This window comes from Pinus tabuliformis, chromosome Q (assembly GCF_031772625.1).
Source record: "Pinus tabuliformis cultivar Carrire ecotype Pingquan chromosome Q, CPIR1, whole genome shotgun sequence".
NCBI classification, from domain to species: domain Eukaryota; kingdom Viridiplantae; phylum Streptophyta; class Pinopsida; order Pinales; family Pinaceae; genus Pinus; species Pinus tabuliformis.
Genome location: NC_142296.1, coordinates 1,164,948,815 through 1,164,970,869, shown reverse-complemented (window position 1 = coordinate 1,164,970,869; position 22,055 = coordinate 1,164,948,815). Strand labels below are relative to the sequence as shown.

Here is a 22,055-nt window from a genome sequence, read left to right as displayed (position 1 = left end):
AGGAGGGCCAACTTGGTCATCTTGTGGACTAATGACTCAAAATAAAATTCAAATTTATTTTTCTTACAAATGTCCAAATGGTACATCATACATGACTCAAATATTTTTCTTTTGACTCATAATAAAAAAAATGGCTCTTTTTTACTCTAAGCATGAAGAACATGCTTTGACAAAAATATAATAAATACATTAATGATAAATTTACATTATGAAGACCGAACCTAGTTACAACTTCAACACTCCCTCTTAACTAGGGAGGTATTCATAATGACTCAATGGGATAATCTCAAGTTGAAATATTCATATAAGAAAGGATCCAGATTGATAAGCATCGTTATAAACATCATCATGACAAACATTGTCAAACTACCAAGGCCTTGACAAGTAAGCCATATCTCTCCACTAGGTCAAAGCACAATGCTTGGAGGCATTCAATGGGACACCACAACCGCCTCTCTAAGGCACGTACTCCACCTAGGTTCACCAACGTATGTCCTCCACAACACCATTTCCTAATCCATTGTCACAATACTTGACACAAGGAAATGTCAGTCCTCCAGACCATTCTTATACCAGATCAATGTACTTGACTTATAGTTGTTAGTCTTGGTCACAGTACATGTCTCGAGAATGTTAGTCCATGATGCTTATCCAATTTACCATTCTCCCTATTCGTGTTCATGTACTAGACTTACAGCAGTTAGTCCTGGCCATAGTACATGACACATGGAGAACAAGGTGTCCATCCTCACTCCTTCTCAATCTAATAGGAGATATCCACAAGCCCAAGCTTGTCCCAAAAATGCTCATGCTTTCCCTTAGGAAGCGACTTCGTCAAAATATCAGCTACATATTCATCAGTGGAGACATATTGTAGCTTCACAACTCCATCCTGCATCATGTCACAAATCCTAATGTGCTTCAACCTTCCAGGTTCTCTGACAACCTTCCAGGTATCTTTGAAGAATCAGGAGTAACCTTTCTAACCTTTCTAATTGAGGCATGTGTCTTATTATGAACTTTCTTTTATTGGGAAAACTTTATCCTCCAAGGAAACTCGGCCCTATTGTCTTGTTGGACCAAACCTCGGGTCAGCTCCTAAATAGGGCTTGGCCTTCCCTGAGAAACACAAAATTACTACGACCCTATTACAAAGAATAATCCCCACATTAAGCACAAAAATACTGCCCAAAATTCCTCTCCAAGCTTGGCCCTGCAATCTACCTAACTCGGCCCTTGTCAAATCATAGAAAAGATGAAACTTTGACCTATTCTTCACTTGACACAAACTCCTATAGGTTGCAGCCCAACTGACTGAAAATATGGCAAAATAACAAGTGATTCGAACTGTTCCATTTCACCCTTGATTTGAGTTGGGAATCACTCTCAACCTCTCCCACAAAACCAACATTGACTTTCCCTTGTATTTCGGCCTGCAAAACTCCTACAACACAGCTTGGTAACCAGGCCTGAAAATCTCAAGAATCGTGCCAATCAACAGCTAAGAAACTCAGGTTCTTCTTTGGAGTTCGATTTCCTCTTCCTTAGACATGCAAACTCGTCCTCCTTGCTTCTACGCTCTCCTTTTTCCTCTTCTCCAATGATACTTATGAAGAATGATGAATCAGCTTTCCCTTTTCCCTTTTGTCTTCTCTAAATGAAGAGAAACCTAACCCTACAAATCTAGTGGTTGAGATTAAATCTCAACTCATTAGATCAAGGGTAGAGATCATTTCCCTTTCATGACCTGTTTTCTCATGTAGTCCCCCTCACTTAAAGAAGTCCTAGTCACATTTTAATGTTTTGTACCATGTGCATTTTCTCTCATAAAGTCACTTTTAAAATATAAGTCACTTTAATACTAAAAGTCACTTCATACTTTTTCTCCCTAAAATCACATTTAAAACATAAAGTGACTTTATTAAATAAGGTACCTAGCACATATACCCATAAAAAGTGACTTTGCTCCATGACATTAATAAAACTCATAATGTCACATGACAAAAAGGTTATTAATGTGTCTTCCTAGGCCAAAAGGATAAATGCCTAGGAAACACTTCCTTGGTACCATTTTTCTCAACAATTTGTTGCCTTCCTTGTAGATAGATGCCATTTGATTGGGAGTATTAGACATATAGAATAGATGAGTATTTTCTTGAGAGAGAGAGAGTTGCTACAAGGGTATCTTCAAGTATCCCAACAAGTTGTGATCTTCAAGCAGCTTTCCTTCACCTTAGCTCTAATACAATGTTGAGAAACCAAACATAATGAAGTTTAACACCTAAACTCTCTTCTTGATAATTACTTGCGAATATTAGATGTCTTATTATTACTTCTTATGTCTTCTTCATCAAGCAATTATACAAATGTTCAATCTTCCAGGCAAATATAGAGATCACAAAGAGACAAGAGACACAAAAATTAGGTTGATAGCCAAGGAAAAACCAAATGAGGGAAACCCAACGATCCTTCTCTTATAGAATCAGATCAAAATGAGATATATCCATGACCAAGACTAAACTGCCACCAAGATACCAAGTCCAACCCTCCTCCAAGTCACCTCCAAAGTCAAAGTCAATGTTGATCGATTTGCTCCAAATCTTATCAAAGTTCTAAAATTTGGACCCGGAACAAAGGGCTAAAATTCAGCCTGTAACTAGCTTGGAATTTTTGGCCTCTTTCAGAAAAAATCAAACCACACATGCGAACTGCAGTGGTCAAAGATTCAGTCAACAAAGGTAATATTCTTCTAATTTTGACTTTCTTTCTCTCTCCTTTGACTCGACTTCTTTTCTCCTTCATTTGGTTCAAAAACGCTTCATGTGATGTGTTGTGAATGTGCTCCAAGTAGGTCGAACTATCTCTTATATATAGCTATCCAGGAAGGTCGAATAAGTGCCACTCTAGAGGGCCAGGCCAACTTGGTCATCTTGTGGACTAATGACTCAAAGTAAAATTCAAATTTATTTTTCTTACAAATGTCCAAATGGGACATGACTCAAATAATTTTTCTTTTGACTCATAATAAATTATTTTTCACTCTTTTTTACTCTAAGCATGAAGAATGTGCATTGAAAAAAAAAAAAAAAATACATTAATAATAAATTTACATTATGAAGACCAAACCTAGTTACAACTTCAACAAAATAATCATTAATATTCTGACATAAAACCTCTTCCTCTATGACTTGTCTTGGATACAATGTTAAAGGATCCTCCTCTCTTTATTTAATCTATAGCATATTACAATATACCATGATGACTATTTAATTTTGTTAAAATTCTATAACTAGATCAAATATACATCCTCAAGGAAGTGAATGAACATAGCAATTGTAAATAATATCATCATTCCATTCTAATGATCATGATTTTTGTCTATAGGTGGATTAATAAAGTGACCATTTATTCTAGTTTCTAAAAATATAAGGGAATGATGATTTTAGTAAAAAGGAAATTAATAACCTATATTGTACAAGATGATAATTTACAAATCTCATACATTTTTTACTATCTATTTTTTCTTTCAGTTTAAATACTAGTTAAGCAAGGTCTCATACTAGTCGTGTTTTCCAATAAAGAACAAACCATAGGTAAACCAATAGTAAAGTAGCAAAACTTGTTGAGTTTGACTCAATCTCACCCATCAACTTGACTTACTTCTAAAATGAGTCAATCCAAAACAATGACAAGCCACACTCACTACCAAGGTGAAGTACTAGCGATCCAAACACTAACCAATGAATTCTCATTGAGTTGTTCATAGCTCAAAAAGCTTGATTCATGGGCCAAATGAAAAGCTAGACCTACCTCGTTATAAATACCAAACCAAAAAAAACATTATGCTGAGATTTATCATATCCTTAGTTTCCTACCTAGCTTTTCTCCAATAAGTCAACACGAGGTTTTCAGCATATAAAATTAGGAATTCTAGTATTCAATGAGGGCAAAGGAAAAACATTTTCACATTCAAATCTCTAAGTTTTTGCCATACACATTGTAGCAGCAAACTAGCAATCTATTTTAGTGTTGCTAAAGGCCATTTCACTCGTTTAAAAGCTACCAAATTTTTTCTGAACCCATAATAAGCTCCCTCAAAAATTTTGGCATAGGTAAGAGAAATTGGGGGAAGAATTTATACCCTATTTCAGCAAATATTTAAGGATTTTCTATTTTTTTCCTATAAAACCCTAGGGCCTAGATCAAAAAAGAAAAAAATAACATAAAACCTACAATGTGAAGGAAGAGAGACCTTACTTGGAGCTGACGTGAGAGGTTGTTGATTGGGATAGAGAAAGTAAAATGTAAATTTGTGGGAAAGAACAACATGCCCAAGTGTTGCTTTAAATGTTAGGAACCAAACAAACTTGGCCCTGGATGCCTATAATGAGGCTAAATATAAGAAGGCCAAAATAGTAGTTGAACTTGCAGCGGCAACCAATGTTATCAGAACCAAAGCGAACTAGTCAAAACCGATCAGTCCAACCAATTGGAGGGCAAACCGGTTCAGACTAGTGAACCAGACCATTTTTGGTTGGATCAATATCAAACTGGCCAGTTTCGTACAATGCTACCACAAACCCTTTGAACGTAGGTTTTTAGGGAAGCCTAGTATTTAACCATATTACTCTACTAATGCTATGTAATTAATGGTAATGTTAAATTCTTAAAGAAAAAGGTGTTCATCCTTTTACTTAAATTTTTAACATTACCATTAATTGACTCAGGGTGTTTAAGAGTGGTTCCAAACTCATTTGAGTTCATATGCAAAAAGTAGAATTTTAGATCTCACTCAAAATCCAACAAACTTCAACAATTTTTTAGGATTTGGGATTGGGGGGATTGCAATGTTTCCATTGGATTTTGTCATGTACAAGGACAAGAAACTAACATTTAATCAAGAGCACCAACCCACACCAACCTCTCTATGTATCTCGATGTTAACGGCATTGATTGTTGAACTCCTCTATCACAATCATACTAAAAATGTACCCATCAGTCAAACCAAATCTTGACTTGACATGCTACGCTTTTTCTATCTTATTTTAAAGTTTAGAGGGTAATATTGATGATGAGGATCCCAATATAAGCAAAGATTTTGATGATATTAAGGTATTTGTTGTAGCGTGATTTTTTTTGGATACTAGAGGCCATATAAGGCATGTTTGTTGATGTATTTTTAGTCCAGAAATGGGTTGCGCTCGGTGTTATTTTGGTTATGTGCACCCTTACATGCTATATAAACGGGAACTTTTTTCTTATTTGTGTATAAATGGTTTGGATTCATATGAATGCACATAAAATTAAATGTTTTTCTTTAAAATTTGAATATTTTGTGTGTTTTTGGTTGACTGGGCTTTTGGTCCAGTTTTTTTATTGGTTCTCAGTCCGAGGGATCTACCAATTCGATGACCAATCTGGTTCTAAATTGGTGGCAACATTGAGCCCTCATATTCAAATACAACCCCTTCTACAGAATCTCAAATTCCATTCCACAATCACAAATGAAAGTTTTTGTGCATAAACCTAGACCAAACTCTAGCCCCATGCATCATCTTATTCCTACTCATCTTAACACCAAAGGTAGTGATATAAAAGGCTTATAATGTGTTGACAAGACAAAATCCTAAGTGTGTTGGATCCACTGTAACATTTGACTACCACACTTATTCATGATTGATGAATGGACTGATTGGTCAAAGTTGACTAAGGCACTGATAAGGATTGAAATTGGGACAAATAATAATAGAGCAAGTGTACTTCTTCAAGCAAGAACTATTTCTAGCTTACTCTAGCAAAGCTTGTCAGGGGAACCTAGCCATCTCCTCCCTTTGATCTCACAACACACTCCAACCAAGTAGAATGGTGTACGTTATAATATCTTTTCGGGTATCGAGTTATAGTCCCATTGGTTGAGTGTCTTGAGACCCCCATTAGTTGAGTGTCTTGAGACCCTTGTGCACTTAGATACCAACCTTTGCTCCCCATACACAACTCATATCTCAAGCTAGCTTGAACAACAAGGGTTTAAAGAAGAATGGTTGTTTCCAGGCAAGGAGAATTGTTTCCATTTTTAGTATTATGCAACATTAATTTCAATTGTGTTAGAAGCCCTTATTGGTATTTAATGATTGGGCAAATGCTATTGTTGATCCAAGGATCAAAGCCACTACATATGAGCATCTTAGGGGAGATTTGTTCACTAATAAAATTGAGCATGTAACCCACATTTCTGAAAAATATCTCTGATCATGGGCAGTCATAGGTTGTACCATACAAGAAAGAGAACCATGATAAATTTACTTGTTACTTCTCCAACAAGCACCATGTTCCTAAAATCTATTAATGCTTCCAACCAACTTAACTATGCCCAAATGCTTTGTGTGTTAGTCTTAAGGAAGTTCTTAGTCCAAAGGATTATCTATAACAATTTGTAAATCGGTCTCCACACATCTCGTGAACGTGTTTCACTATTCTAGAATCCTTATGTCTTATAAACTTGGTGGAACAATGGCTTTGGTCAAGTCCAAGTTGAACTCTTACACATCATCCTCAATAAATTTACTACTTTGCCTAAGAGTTCCCAATCAAATTCAAACCCCGCCACTTAAAGGAAACTATTAAAAGATAAACTTTAATTGAGCACCAAAATGTAATTCATGAGAAGCATGTCCAAGTGGGATAGCCCTAGATAACTCAGAAATTATCATAGTTAATACCTAATTTCTAGGCCAATGGACATACAACCAAGCAAAATGATATCCAAGGAATCAAGGAGCTTCTTTCACTATGCCCTAAAATGGTTATCACTGTAAAAGATTCCAATTTAACCATTAACTTGCATTAGAAGGCTTTGAGAACCTTTTATTGAACTACTCACCCAAGTCAATTGGGTTCAAGATGCCAAAGTCAATCTTGGCCAATTACACTTCATTCATGACAAACGAATAATTACAAGCAAGAGGATGGATCTCTTAGCAAATCCATCTACCCTAAGTAGATTCAATCTTGAATAATTTTGTTTCAGAAGTCTTGGATAAATACCCAAGCTTAGCTTCCCACTAAAGGGGAAGCAATTAAGCTATCAATATCAAAGTTTATATCATAATTTTCAAACTTTGTTTTCCTTCTTGATAGAAAGGTAATTAGATGGATGTTGGATAACTTCAAAAACTTGGTTTTCAATCAATAGGTCAAATCCTCCATTCTAATCTAAAGATTTATGAGATGCTTAGCAAAAATAAAATAAAATTAACATTCATATATCCTCAACATGCTAAGAGAAAAATTGTTATCTTCACATTAATAAGAAAGAATGATTTGGTCATACCAAAGTACATCAAGGTTGTCATTGCAATAATGGATCTACTTTTGTGGAAGGAAAAAGGTGGTGGCCCTTGTTCTTGATTAAAGCTGTCATGGATGTCTCAATTTCCACATCACTTCAACAGCTTTCAATGTTCAAGATTTTTTTCCCTTGCAACCACAATCTAGGATTGGAATAGACTTAGGAGCTTAAAATATCAAGGAATAATTCAATTATATCTATAATTCCAGTAACATAGTGCTCAACTATCTCTAGGGTAATCCATTAGTCCTCGCATTGAGCTTATGAGTCCTTTTCTTACGATTCTATTCAATTTCCTAGTATCCTTTTTTGTAAAAAGAAATTCCATAATGGTCCCAATAGAGAAAGATGGGGAACAATGTAAAGATAACATGAGTGAATTAATGTCCAACAAACTGACAAAAACTAGTTCAACAAAACTATTCAGTACATGTGTGGCAAAACAAAGTGGAAATGAAAAATGCCACTTCTATAAAAGGATGAGACAAATTTGATCTCTATGATGTTGGTGCAAGTAACTTAATGCAAAAAAGAAAATAAAATGCTCTAGAACCCAATGGTATAAGTGCTTGTCATCAAACCGAGAATAGAGGTGATTTGAAGTCAAATGTTAAGATCTCCTACCATCTGAGGATGAAAGAAAGGATTTATGCATAGAAAGTTTGTTGTAGGAGTTTGATCTAGCCTAAAAAATGTCTCTTTGTCTATAAGAAGTGATCCCTTGTCAATATTTGATGAAGGGAGGTTGCATGTTGAGTCAAGGCTTGAAAGGAGTAGAAGCAGCAAATAGTGGGTAGGAAACTTGTCACCCAAAAAGAAATCATGACAAGGCTTTACAAAGGAAGTGGAGGGAGTAAATGAATAAGGGCAAGCCTAATATCAAAAGATGGTGGAAAAAGTAAAAGCAAAGGTTGTTGAAGAGTGGTGCTCTAGCTTCCAAACTCATGTTCACTCATAGTCTTGCCAAGGATTCTTTATCCTAACAACCCAATTGATGATGGCAGTAAATAATGCCTTGGTAGGATTAGGAGAGAAACTGGTGAAGACTGAAATGAACCATGAGACATTTCTCAAGCAGTTCAAAGAGAACATTGACATAATGAGGCATAGTTCAATAACCATCAAAGGAAGAGGCAACTCTCCAACAAAAGCAATTTTGAAAGCAAGAGCTCATTGACTTTAGTATAAGACTACATCCCTAACACAATTGTTATCAAATAAGAACTAAGATATGGAGAAGTAGTCACTCGGTCCCCGATGACATAACAAAGTAAGAAAGATGAAATTGTTCCACCATATCTTAGTTATAGTCAATAAAAAAATCATTAAGACCCATGTTATCCCACTAGATCTCAATTTTGTAATTTTGTTTTTGGTCCTTTGCCCCGACAATGAAATGTAGACTACATATGCTTAGGGATTGGGTATAGCATCCAACAACCAAGTAGAATTTCTAGCTCTATGGTAGGGTTTGGAAATAGCAACAGTAAAAAGAATTACAAAAATAGCAGTCTATGGAGACTCAATGCTTGTAATTCGTGAATTGTTGAAGGCAAAAGAATCGCCAAGTTCAGATCACCCCCTTATTTTACAAAGGATCATTCTTCAGGCAATGAGATTTGAATAAATCGAATTCTTCCATGTACTTAGAAATATGAATACAATAGAAAACTCAATGGCTAATAAAGGAGCCTTAATGGTGCAAAGAGAATTTGTTTTGGATCAAGGGTTGATTGCCTATTCTCCCATTCCTTAATCATGAATTCAGATCAAAGTTTATATGATATAGGTAACAAAGGTTATAATATTTGGAACAAAGAACAAGATTATATGGTGAATCCCGCTAGCATAATCATTGTTGACCACCTTTCCTCATCGTTCACAAAGTTTGCAACTCGCATCGCAGAGCACACATGCATGAGAAGGTGGTGTATAATAAATTTCGGGCCACACAACATTAGGGAAGTTAACCCATGTTTAAATCAAACCAACAGATGGCGATCTAAAGCAAGAATTAGAGATAACAAGTGGCCTTCGGATTTAATTCCCCTAGGACGACATATGCATCATCAAGTCAGGAGCCACTCAGCCCTAGTAAAACATTTAATTTGCAGCAAGCCTGTGTTAATTTCATCATCCCTCCATATTTCTCGAATGACATTCCACAGGGTTCGTCAAGATCTTCCTCTGGATATGGAAGTCCCACATATTAATGACTTTGATCGACAGCTCAAGGAAAGGCAAGGTTATTTAAGGACTAGAGTAATCCTTCAATTTCGTAGTGTGTTTATGTTGAGGGATTGCATCGTTGAACAGTGGTGGTTTGCACTTCTTGCGAAGCATCCTTTCTCAGTAATGGCGAATTTAAGCGAACAGATTTAAGAGAGTGAGCAAGCCAAGACAAATCAGCTTTTGGAGCAACTATTAGAATCGATGGAGGGTTTGTTAACTTCTCTTCAACAACAAAGCGTCGCGGAGGAAAGGGAGAGGAAGAACTTTCAACTGCTTATGGAAACTAAACATGAATTGCAGAGGAGCAAGCTAGAGCAATTTTAGGTAAAAGTTCAGACCAAAATGTTGGCACTTGAGATAAGGGTGATTGAATTGGAGGAAAATTCCAATGATGGTGGGTAGTTTATTGCAAAGGTGATAGGGACCAGCACCAACCCTACAAGGAGGAGGACTCGCCAGGCACAAGCGACCAAGACATCCAAATAAAGGCGATTATAATGGTCATGGAGCCATGACTAAACTTGATCTTTGTTTAGTTAGTTTTACAATCTATGGATTATGCTACTCTGTAGTGTTTTTCCAAGCCTACAGCAAGCACATATTTAGAGTAGGGGGAAAACGCTATCATAAAAATAGAATAGCTATATTTTGGAACTCTGAAAGCATTGAATATATGGAACACGAGGAATTTTGCAAGGAAACTGGCCCAAAATCCAGTTTTTTAATATAATTAAATACTTGTTCCTCTAAAAAAATATGTTTTTGACCTATGTATAATAGGATGTTCCATATGCCCTATTTCTAGTTACAATATGTTGGTGTGTTACTTCATTTCTATTGCCATACATATTATGCGCAATGTTTCAAAACTCTGACTCAAGTTCAGAACCGGCGGAGGGTCGACTCCAACTCCGACTCGATATCGACTCGACCACCTTGATTTCAATGACTCGGTCGTTGTAAAAAATTTAAAAATACATTAAATATTTATTTTTTATGAAAGAACATAATTTTAAAGATTTTCATTCATATTTCCAAACACAAAGCATTATAATATAGAGAGAAGACAACATATGATAAAAGTAGGCTCATGAATATATCCATTATATCAAAATGGCACCCAATGCACTGTCCAATACATACATGATATAAAGATCAAAATAAAGGAGGCTCTAAATGGCCTCTACAACAAAAGTAAAACATCACTAGTCACTAGTCACTACTGCTAGAGAAGCCAACATCATCTGGCTCAAACTCTGAATCAGAGTCAGACAGGGAAACCCATGGCTCCTCCTCCTCATCACAATCTCCAACTGCAACTGTAAAAGTAGTAGCACTAGCAAGCGCAATGAGGGGGTTGGGTAGCTTTTATAGGCTTGGGAGAGGTTATATGAACAAGAAAAAAAACCAAAAACCAAAAAATAACCAAGTTTGGAGTCCGCTTTCCCTCCAAATTCAACCACTGATCAGGATTGACTGGCTCGGCCAAGCTGACTGGTCTGTTACCGAACCGGCCAATTCAGTAACAAACCAACCTTGGTTTGAACAGGATTTTGTACCGAGCCGACCTGGGCAGAGGTATAGCTCGGTCAACTCGGTCGATTCCGAATTGGTTCAGTCGGTTTTTAAAACACTGATTATGGGTGAACCATGTGGGGCCTAATGCATTGTTTTTGGGTCTCATCATTGTTTAAGAAAAAAATTTGTTGCTCTAAATCTACAAAATCCTAGAATCCTAGAACAAAATTTGTATTTCTATAAAATTATAGTCAAATGTTGGTCTGTTGGTCATGCATATTTCCCCACATGAAGGCAATATTATCCAAATGGAATATAGTTAAACACTAGTTGTTTGGAGACTTGCCCACAATTTATTCAGATATTGACCTAGTTTTTCGACTATTCATGTTAGCAAGCATTAGTTCCAAAGACCATGATAAGAGGTTTTGTCCCAAAAGGTTACTAGTTTGTTGTTTATAAGTAGCTAAGGAAAATGCATGAGCATAAATCACAAATATTGTTGATTTGTGGCTTCCTCTTGATAAATTGAACATTTCATTTGGTTAATAATGTTGAGTATGTTGTCATTGATGTCAAAGCGGGTGTAGCAAGTGCTGGATGTTGTCATTGATGTCCTTGGTATGTCGGTTATCATGAATGAGATGATGCAGTGATGAAACCCTAACTCTAGGGTTTGGTTTCCCTGGATGATGATCATACCCCACACTTGTTGGAGTTTTTGATGATGTAGATCTTTGAGTTCGTCTTAGAGACTCTCACTAGTAGATTCTGCTCGTCATGTTAATTTTGTTGACATGTGGAGTGTCTCGTGAGCCTTCACGGTTTGAGAAATATGCCCAATCAAAGTGCAAGCTCCTTGATGTGATCCAAAACCCCAAGGGTTGCTGAGGTGGCATCATACTATTAGTTTGAATGATGTGGCAATGTTGGTTTATCTACGGCACATTGGTCTAATGAAGAGGCAAAATTATTATTAGAGAATTTCTATCATGGGTTCATTTAGGTCAAATTTTTGAATTTAATGTCCAAGACGTAAGGGACATTTTGGCTCCATGAAGTTGAAAATTCAAAATTGAATTTTCTCTCTAAACACTGGGTCAGCTTCTCCAAAACGATGTCTCCTTCAAATATTATATAAAGCCACTTATCCATCTCACCAAAAGTATGGGAAACACTAGATATAGCATCCTCTACACCCAGCATCCATCTTTAAGAAGATCGTAGAAGTGGACATATCTCCAGTGCACAAATTCATTCTCTACCTGTGGCATAGTAGAATTTCTTTTGGGTTATTCTGTTGGGTTTTGGCTTGTAATTTATTTTTGAAAGGGGGTTTCGTTGGGTTCTAAAATTTGTGCTTGCAAGTGATATTTTTTATGTTTGGTTCACTGTAATTTGAGGCATTTCCACTGTAAAATTTCGTCCCCTCTTTGAGGCAACCCTCCACCTTAGAGACGCAGATCTAAAGCTTGAACTCGCAGCAAAGTTTAGTCTTATCTCTCATGTGATCCATGGCACAAATATTGAAGCAGCAAATAAGAACATGAAACAGAAGCAGCAAATGATCTATGACAAAACTCAACTTCTGAAGCAATTTTGCAAAGCATCGATTGTTAAACTTCTACATCCTTCTCACACTGCTCAGAGCATTACTTCTGGAGAGTTTCTGCTCTTTCTTGACAACTTGGAGACACAAAATTTAACTAGGGCATCCTCTGAAGTCTGAAACTTCTTGTTCAAACTCTAACACCTGGAGAAGAAGCTATGTTACATTAATCTATGGTTCACAGAGAATTCATTGTTTTAAAACAAGGCAGGGCATACCCAAAACTGAGCAGCATGATTCTAATCCATTTCTGAGATATCTGCCCTAAGGAACAGCAGTAAGAGCCTTTCACTTCTAGGCCTGCGGCTCTATTTGAAGTCCAGAATTTTAAAGGTATATATATTTATACTTGCTCTGTGTAGAACCGACCACTGTGCACTGAACTGTGTTTGTTGTTGTATGATTCATTGATGAACTATGAATTGTGGTCAGTTATCTTATGGTATTCGCTGAGACATTGGAGGTTGGTATGTAACTGTGCAAAGCTTTAAGAATGTTGTGGCTTAGCATAATCCTTGGTCCTATAACCTTGCAAAAGGGTCACTATTGTTGATGTCATTCATCAAGGTTTCCATACATAATTTATAACCCCGTGATGGCAAGCACCAAGGGTTTCGCTATGCAGTGTATTGACAACACTCTAAGCCAGTTATTCTATGTCGTGCAATGATAAACTCATAACTGAAGCTCTGAATCTGTAATGTTTGGAACCTTTGGATTAAGTTTCAAATAGGCGGAGGAGACTACTTATGTAACCTACAGGAAAGTCATTGTGAAACCCTAACCAGAATCATTGAAAGGCTAAAAGTCTAGTCTCTGCTCCATTTCTGATGCAAACATGGTGAATATAAAACACAAAACAGCCACTTTGTTACCGATATATTGTTGTATGTTATAGACACCATAAACAAGATCAATTGCACATGCTGAGGGTAGGGTTTACAGTGAAAATTGCAGCTCAACTTGTTGCTCTTGATTATGATATATGACTATAAGTTGGGCAGTAATTACTATAATTGTGATGAATCTTATGATGAAGTAAACAGAGTTGTAGCATTGATTCCATCCTGTAACCATATAAGTCTGCATTTGTTTAAGATAGTGTAGCAGTATTGTTGGGTTGAATTAATATAGCAGTAGTTGACAGTGAGCAATGAATAGTGACAGTAATATAAATGTCTGGTAGAGTGTCCTCATGGTATGAGAGTAACCTTGGTAATGACCTAAAGGTAGGAAAGAATAGATAGTTTTTAGTCTATTGTTTTTGATCCTGTGTATCAGGACAAGCTTATAAAGCATATGCTATTTTAGCATCTACAACATGTAATTTTGCTCATTATGAATAAAATTATGATTTTTCCACGAGGAAAAAAACCTTGGCAATGACCTTTGTGTTGGTGTTTTTAAACAGTGAGACAGGAAGCTTGCATATCTATGACCTTGATACACAATTGTGTTCATATAATCTTGACCAATATATAGCAGTGAACCTGATGTTAACTCTCCAGTGACTTGGACAGTAATATACTTGACTGTGATAGTTACTTTGAGATGTTTGAAAGGTGGAGACATGACAATGATAAAAGGGACTACAGTGACCTTGGTGACTGATATGACAATAACCTCTGATGTGGCAAGAAAGTAGTGTTGTTAAAAGCGCGATTAAAACGCGCTTTTTTCAAAAAATCGCGCTTTTTCCCCTAAGGCGATTTAATCGAGCGTTTTATGGGAAAAAAGCGGCTAAATTTTTTTGCCGATTTTTTCCGAAATCGCGCTTTTTTTCGGAAAAACGTGCAGGGTGTCGGGGCAGCGGGTTTTATAAAATCGCGCTTTTTTCGGAAAAACGCGCAGGGTGTCGGGGCAGCGGGTTTTATAATCCGATTTTTTATTTTTTTTGTTCATTTGGACTGTGGGCGCGCGTAGGAGGAGGAGAACGTCTTGGAGAGAGCAACTGGAGGGTTTGTAAGCAAATCTAAGTGCTTGTAGGACAAATTCAAGAGGAGACCACCAATTTCTCCATAAAAACGGTATTGTTTTTAAAGAATTTTTTGTATTTTTTCATTGATTTGGGATGGGTAAATTGGTATGACTATGGGAACCAATTTTTTTTTTTTTTCATTTTTTTTAAACATTGTTTATGTTTTTTCATTGTTTTTGGCATTTGCCATTTGGTTGGGTAACTTGGGTTTGGAACTTTGGATTCTGGAAATTTGTAACTTGTAATTTTGTAAATGCTAAATTGTAATCCTAAATTCCTATTTCCTAATCCTTATTTTCCCATAGGTTTGCACTTTCAAAATTCAAAAACAAACATGCCAAGGAAATTGGATCCTTTCTGGGAATATGGTGAACCTAAAGCTCCGAATGATAGACAAAACTTGAATTGCAAGTTGTGTGGAAAGGAGATACGCGGGGGGGTGTACAGGTTGAAGTTTCACCTTGCACAAATCCCTGGACATGATGTGGGGCCCTGTATAAATACAAATCCTGAACTTATCCAAAGAGCCATGAGAGCATTGGGAGAATTAGAGCACACTAGAGAGGCCAAAGAAGAACTCAAAAGGCAACTAAAAAGGTCAGCTGAAGGAAGTGGGCCAAGTGGCATTGGTTCTACTGCAGCATCAGTCAATCCGGTAGCTGCATCATCATTTTTTGTTCCTCGAACCACACCTGGTTCACAACCATCTATCGGTTCAATGCTAAAAAGAACTGAAAAAGAACAAGCTGACAGGTTGATGGCAAAATTTCTCCTCTGGAGTGATATTCCTTTCAGCATTGTAAGGAATAATCCATTTTTCCAACCTACTGTTGATGCTATTGCCAGTGTTGGCCCGGGGTACAAAATCCCTTCTTATCATGATTTCAGAGGCCGGATTCTTCAAGATGAAAAGCGTGACTGCACCCAAAGATTGGAGGATTTTAGGGCATCATGGGCACAAACAGGATGCACTGTTATGTCAGATGGTTGGACTGACCAAAAGGGGAGAACCCTTATAAACTTCTTGGTTAGTTGTCCCAAGGGGACTATGTTTATCAAATCTGTTGATGCATCTCATCAAATCAAAGATGCAAGAACTTTATGTGATTTGCTGGATGTGTTTATTTTGGAGGTGGGTGAACAACATGTTGTCCAAGTCATAACGGACAATGCTGCAAATTATGTTGCTGCTGGTAGAATGCTTATGGACAGGCATCCTACTTTATTTTGGACACCTTGTGCTGCCCATTGTATTGATTTGATGTTAGAGGACATAGGGAAAATTCCTTTTGTCAAAGATATTGTTGACTCATCAAAAAGCATCACAAAATTTATATATAATCATACATCTGTGCTTAGCTTGATGAGAAGATTCACCAACAACAAAGAGTTGGTGCGCCCCGCCATTACACGGTTTGCCACGAGTTTCATATCTCTTCAATCCCTCGTGAATTCTATGTGGGATGTGAAGAGAATGTTTATTTCAGGAGTGGCGTGCTATGTCAATGAGCCGCAAACCAGAAGGAGAGGCCATATGCAGACTAGTTTCATACCAGGAAGACTTCTGGGCGGGAGTGCAGAAGGTGTGCGCCGTTACTGAACCTTTGGTAAAGGTTCTTCGGTTGGTTGATGGTGAGAAGCCCGCAATGGGCTATTTGTATGAAGCCATGGACAGGGCCAAAGAAGCCATTCGGGCCTACTATGATGATAAGGGAGATGATGGGTTTCAAAAACAACTCCTTCTATGGGGAGTGATTGATGAGCGATGGAACAACACACTCCATCGTCCCATTCATGCTGCTGGGCTTTTCCTGAACCCTGCATTTTCTTATGCATGTGGGTTTGATTTTGATGCTGAGATCATGGATGGATTCTTATCCTGTGTCCAGAAGATGGTGCGATCTCCAGAACAACATATAGAGATCTCTAAACAAATTGAGACATATAAGATGGCAGGTGGCACATTTGGCTTTGAGATGGTTGTCACTGATAGGATGATTAAAATGCCAGGGATTTTTTAGTTTGTAACTTTGTTTCAAATTTCATTGTCTCTTCAAATTCCATTTTTTTCTTATGTTTATTTAAAATTTTATTTGTAATTTTGTTGTAGATGCATGGTGGAAGATGTATGGTGGCAGAGTACCCCTTTTGCAAAAGCTTGCCGTACGCATCCTCAGCCAAACATGCAGCTCCTCAGGATGTGAGCGCAACTGGAGTGTATTTGAAAAAATACACAACAAGAAGCGCAACAGGTTAACACTTAAACATTAAATATTGCAAATTTCCAAATAAATTTTTGAATTCATTAAACAATATTTTTTTTATAATATTAATTATTAATTATTATTTCATGATCTTTGTACAGGTTGGAGTCCCAGCGACTTAATGACATGGTCTACGTCTACTACAATCTTCGATTGTGGGTGAGGCAACTTGAGAGGACACCTGATGTGGATGCCATCTCATTGGATGGGATTGACACCACTGCTGCATGGAGGGTTGAGGCCGAGAGGCCTCTCATGGATTTTGCTGATGATTGGTTAGTGCAGGATGTAGTGGAGGGGGAGGAGGAGCAGGAGCAGGAGGAGGAGGTGACACCGCCTACCCGGGCTACCACTGCCACTAGTAGAGGACGTGGTCTACCTCCTGTAGCTCATACTTTTAGTTCTTCAGCTTCTAGAGCACATCAGACTCCACTGCCATTTCCACCAGCACAGGCACCAGCATCTACATCTAGAGGGAAAGGGAAAGCTGTGACATTTTCTCGCAAGAGGGGCAGAGGAAATCAATAGGATTAGACTTTCATTTTATTGTATATGAGTCTATGACATTATGACATGATGAGATATATTATCATATTTTTTATTGATATTTTGAGGCTGAGCTGGGACTGAGGAGTCAGGACTTACTATTCAGGACATGATTCAATGTTATGTGTGATTTTAGCACTAGAAATGATATTAAACATCTTATATATTAGTTTTTTTATCATATTTATGTGTCAATGTATTTATTTTATGTTGTAGATGGTTTAGATATTAAAAAAATTGAAAAAAAATGAAAAAAAAAATGAATATTTTTGTACCAAACGCTTTTTTCCCGCTTTTTTTCGCTTTTTTCCCGAATTTTCCGATTTTTTCCGCTTCATTCCCGGCGCCGATTTAATCCCGCTCGCGCTTTTCACAACATTGAAGAAACCTTGTGTGACAGTGACTTTGATTAGACAATGCATGAGTCAATACTGTTTCGGTTGCACAATGATGACTAAACCATATAGCAGTGATGCTTTGATATGACAGTACTCTAGACATGACAGTAATACACCTAACAATGACAGTGACCTTGCTACATGACAGTGACATTAATACATAGCAGTTATCTTAATGATGGCAGTGGAAACTACTGGAAACTAGTGATGACATTCGCTGGATGGCAGTATCTCCTTGACAATAATGATTGTGCCAGTATCTCCTTAATATTGATGTTGTATGAGAGTATTATTGTGATAGCAATAATGTCATTGCCAAAGTTTGAACAGTGTTAAGGATGTACTAAGTTGCAGCATGTGAGCAGTTGTAGATTGCAGTGATCTTACAAGTAGCAAAGTCAGTGGTAGTAGCAAAGTGCAACGACTGCAGTGAGAGGCAGCAAAGGCAGCAGCAATGACCAGTTGGAGCAGTGGCAGCAGTAGTGGACAGTTGGAGCAGTAGCAACAGCAGTGGTCATCAGTGAGCAGCAGTGGTAGCAGTGAAGTACAGCAGTAGAGGTTGCAGTTTGATTGTAGTTGGGTCGTTATCCATGGTATGGGAGTCCAAACCCATTCAAGGAGCATTTGCTTCCTTCTAGCTTTGCTGGTAAAACTCTTGGGGCGTCTTGTACTTCCTTCCAGTTCAACTGGTAAATTTGTATGTACATCATACATAACCAAAGTTTATTGAGCAACATATCCTGTGTACTGATTCTTGTGATGTGATATTGTTCCATGGTTGCTTTATTGCTCTGGATATTTAAAAGATTAACTCACCAATTGGTAAAATCAGGGGAAATACTGATTCACCCCCCTCTCAGTATATCCAACAAATAATATTAATTGAGTTGGCATCAATTAATTAGCAAGCCAAAAATTCAAAGGCAAAGGTAATAACCAAACTTTGAGCTTTTATGTCTTCTTGCATAGTGTGCTCCAGGGGCCAGGGTATGTTTTCGTATTTCAAAAGGTTACTAGTCCCTTGTTTATAACTGGACAAATAAAATGCAGTGCATATATCCCATGGCTTGCTAATCTGAGGCCTCCATTTAATAAATTGAACAATCCATTTGGTATCCTAGTATCTGTGTTTCTTATGAAGATAACTTCCACAGTCTTAGATATTTGTTCAAATCTAAGACATGACACACAAAACACTAAAACGTATATTTCTCTGAAACTGTTAAATTTGCCTTTTCTGCTTTCTCTTTTCTCTTTTCTCTTTTTTGGACCAGCAAGGGTGGGGGTAGGTCCAGTATATAATCTAATCCATCAAGACAAAGAAGAATTGCAAGAATATGTCCCATCGGGAAATTATTGGGAAGCACCGATTTTCAATTTCTGGAATAGGCATAGACAAACTGATTTTTTTTTCGCTTTTGTTGAGTTCCTCTCCCATATTTTCCCTGCCAGACTACTTTGATTCAAGACAGACTTATAAATTCTCTCAAGAGAACCCAAAGAGAGTCTTTTGATGGGAAGGTAGCATTTTGAATCATTTTTGGCCTAAGAACCCTACTTTCCCTTACATAAATATATTTTTATTACATTCAATCAAATACCGGACGAAGCAAAAATCAAGTTATAACACATATTTTGCTTCTATTATTTAACGGGATGCTGAGCAATAACATAGTAAAATAGAAAACAACGGCCCATGTAAACTTGAAAAGAAATTGTACAATAAATGGCAAAGCCCACCTGTTTTGACAACAGGACAGCTCTTCTTACACTCCTGCCTGCATTTCTTGGGCTTGCAGCGATCCGAGCTCACTATTGCAATCCTAGTCAGCCGATCCGACATGATTTGAATTCACCTGCTTCACATGCGAATGAAGAATCAACATCGTTTGAACTAAATTTCAGCAAAAAATCGCTTTCAACATCAGTACAGATCCTACTGGAATATAAATGAGAATGTCCACATTAGTTCCTGGGTTTTAGAAGCACTACGTTCTATAATTGTATAATCTTGCCACGAAACAGAGAGGGCATGAGAATCGAACCTCGAAAGTGAAAACGATAATTATTGTGTGAGTGGTCTCCGAGAAAGGAAGCCCTCGGCAATAAGAGAAGGTCAATAATGTAAATATTCACTGAAACCTGGGTGGACTGAGCCGATCCTCCGATTCTAGCTCAAAAGAGACCACCAAAACCCTAATAAACGTGCACAAATAATGGGAGTCGAGGGTTCACAAAATTAGGGCTGGGCTGCTATCTTGCCCCTCCTGCAACTGATGTGGTACGCGTTTGTGAAATTTATTCTCATAGACCGTCAAGGTTTAGCAATTTATCCTCTTAGACCGCCACGGTTTTCCAGTCAAAGACGGTGAAGGCAAGGTCAATCACAAAAAGGCAAAGTCGTATGGACCCATTTACAAATTTGTGACACGCACCTTGAGGTGATGTATCGAGGGGTGTAAGTATTACTAATCCGTTTATGCACAAACAAACAAGTATTACTAATCCATTTATGCACAAACAAACAAGTATAAGTATTACTAATCCATTTATGCACAAACAAACAAGTGTAATATGCGGGTTGGTAATTAATTAATATATTTTTTAATTTTTTCAAATAGGGTAGAGGTTTGTTAAAATCATAAGTTTGAGTTGTGAAATTTGTACAATTTTTGTTCGTAAGCTTTAAACAATAAAAAATCAAGATTTGAAATCATAAGTTGAGTTGTGAAATCTGTACAATTTCTGTATTTAAACAACTAAAAATCAAGATTGGGTCAAAAATTGTATAACAATTTTTCGGCAAAAAAAAAATGTACAATAAAAAAATTGGGTCATATTCTAATGGGTTTTAAATAACCCTTGATAAAGATAATTAAGTATTAAGATGAAGATAATAGTTAATATAATTAAGACATCGATGGAGGTGGATGACCATGGTACGAGCAGTGTGATCCGGCGTGGAGGGGACTCATGCGAATGATAAGAGTGCAAGTCGATCGCAAGGTAGGAGGCCATGACAGCCAGTGTCAAAGGTTTATAAACCTTGAGAAGGGAAGAGCATAGTATAAACTTTGGACGACAACTTGGTTACTTTGCTTGAGGTTTCAGGGTGTGGGCGATAATGTGGGTGGTGAAATTAATGTGGAGTATGCACAGGGGGCCAACCTGTGGATGCTCGTTCCTCTGTATATTCAATTTATGTCGTTGTAGTTGGTCAGTGGGGATTGCAGAGTGGCCTTGATGAGAACTCAGTGGCACAAGTTTGGGATCTTGAGACAAGGGTTTGTGGGTGCCTTTTCTGCCTCTGATTCGTGGTGACAAGGCATAACATCGTGTTGGTCAAGTTCATGGAGACATGTCTATGGACAGACTCTAACACGTTCGGCAAGGTTTTGGTAAGTTTCCTTCTGAGATTCTTTTTTTGTAAGTGTTTTCTCTTCGCTCAAACTCTAGGAGTGCGTTACTCGTGCTTTTTCTTTAATATTCACTTGAGGGGAGTCGTATTTTGGATGAGAAGCAAGCGAGGGTAGTATTGGCATTAGCACTTTGGTTATCGAGAGTGGGAGTTTGGTATTTGTTTATTCGTAGTGGTCTTCTTTGGGTGAGACCCCCACTAGTTGGTTGTGGCACCATTGCCCCAGAAGGGTGGGGGACGTGCTAGTGGTTTGAGGGGGTGGCTTGGGAATCTATGGCGGTTGGAGTTGTCATTCCTCTATTTGGGTGCCTATACTAAGGGCTTAGAGCTTGAACTTTAGTTCGGCTCCCTTTCCAGTGGTCTGTTGCACTTGTTGAGATGTTGAGGCAATGGGAGCGATAGATGATGATGGGGTTGTAGGAGCTGAGTTAGCAGGGGAATTGGCTCATGGTCGGATACAGTTGATAGGTCGTGTGGACCAACCACCATCCATGGAATCCTTGGACCTACAGATGCGAAATATAATGGCAGTATTGGAGGATATGAGACAATAGTGACATGATGACTGTAACGAAGTCATCACATTTATGAATGATTTGCAACAAAACCAGTGGGATATGCCTGACCGCTTGCGTTTATGTGAAGGAATCATAGGCGCACCAACAATTGCTTAGATGAGATGGAGGCACACCTAGCTCACTTGGAATTCCATGCCAGTTGGGATCTTGGTCCTCCTATTACTCC

The 22,055-nt window shown here is 37.7% G+C and overlaps 2 protein-coding genes across 3 annotated transcripts in view; one reads left to right on the top strand and one right to left on the bottom strand.

The window, feature by feature from the left end:
- Positions 1-20,187, bottom strand: part of LOC149223803 (ABC transporter E family member 2) — a 106,735-nt gene extending 86,548 nt beyond the window's left edge. Inside the window, exons 1-2 of one of the 2 annotated variants that reach the window (XM_089385930.1) lie at positions 19,939-20,187; positions 19,634-19,752 (exon numbers count right to left, since the gene is read on the bottom strand). In XM_089385930.1, the coding sequence (XP_089242056.1) occupies positions 19,634-19,736 (103 nt within the window). In that variant the 5' untranslated portion in view covers positions 19,737-19,752; positions 19,939-20,187. The remainder of the gene's footprint in view (positions 1-19,633; positions 19,753-19,938) is intronic. The other variant, XM_089385929.1, reaches the window with a different exon arrangement.
- On the top strand, positions 16,800-18,132 carry LOC149223804 (uncharacterized). The gene is made up of 3 exons (XM_089383687.1): positions 16,800-16,937; positions 17,051-17,333; positions 18,079-18,132. The coding sequence occupies exons 1-3, from the start codon at positions 16,810-16,812 to the stop codon at positions 18,130-18,132; spliced, it is 465 nt and encodes a 154-aa protein (XP_089239813.1). The 5' UTR covers positions 16,800-16,809.
- Positions 20,188-22,055: the final 1,868 nt, after the last annotated feature.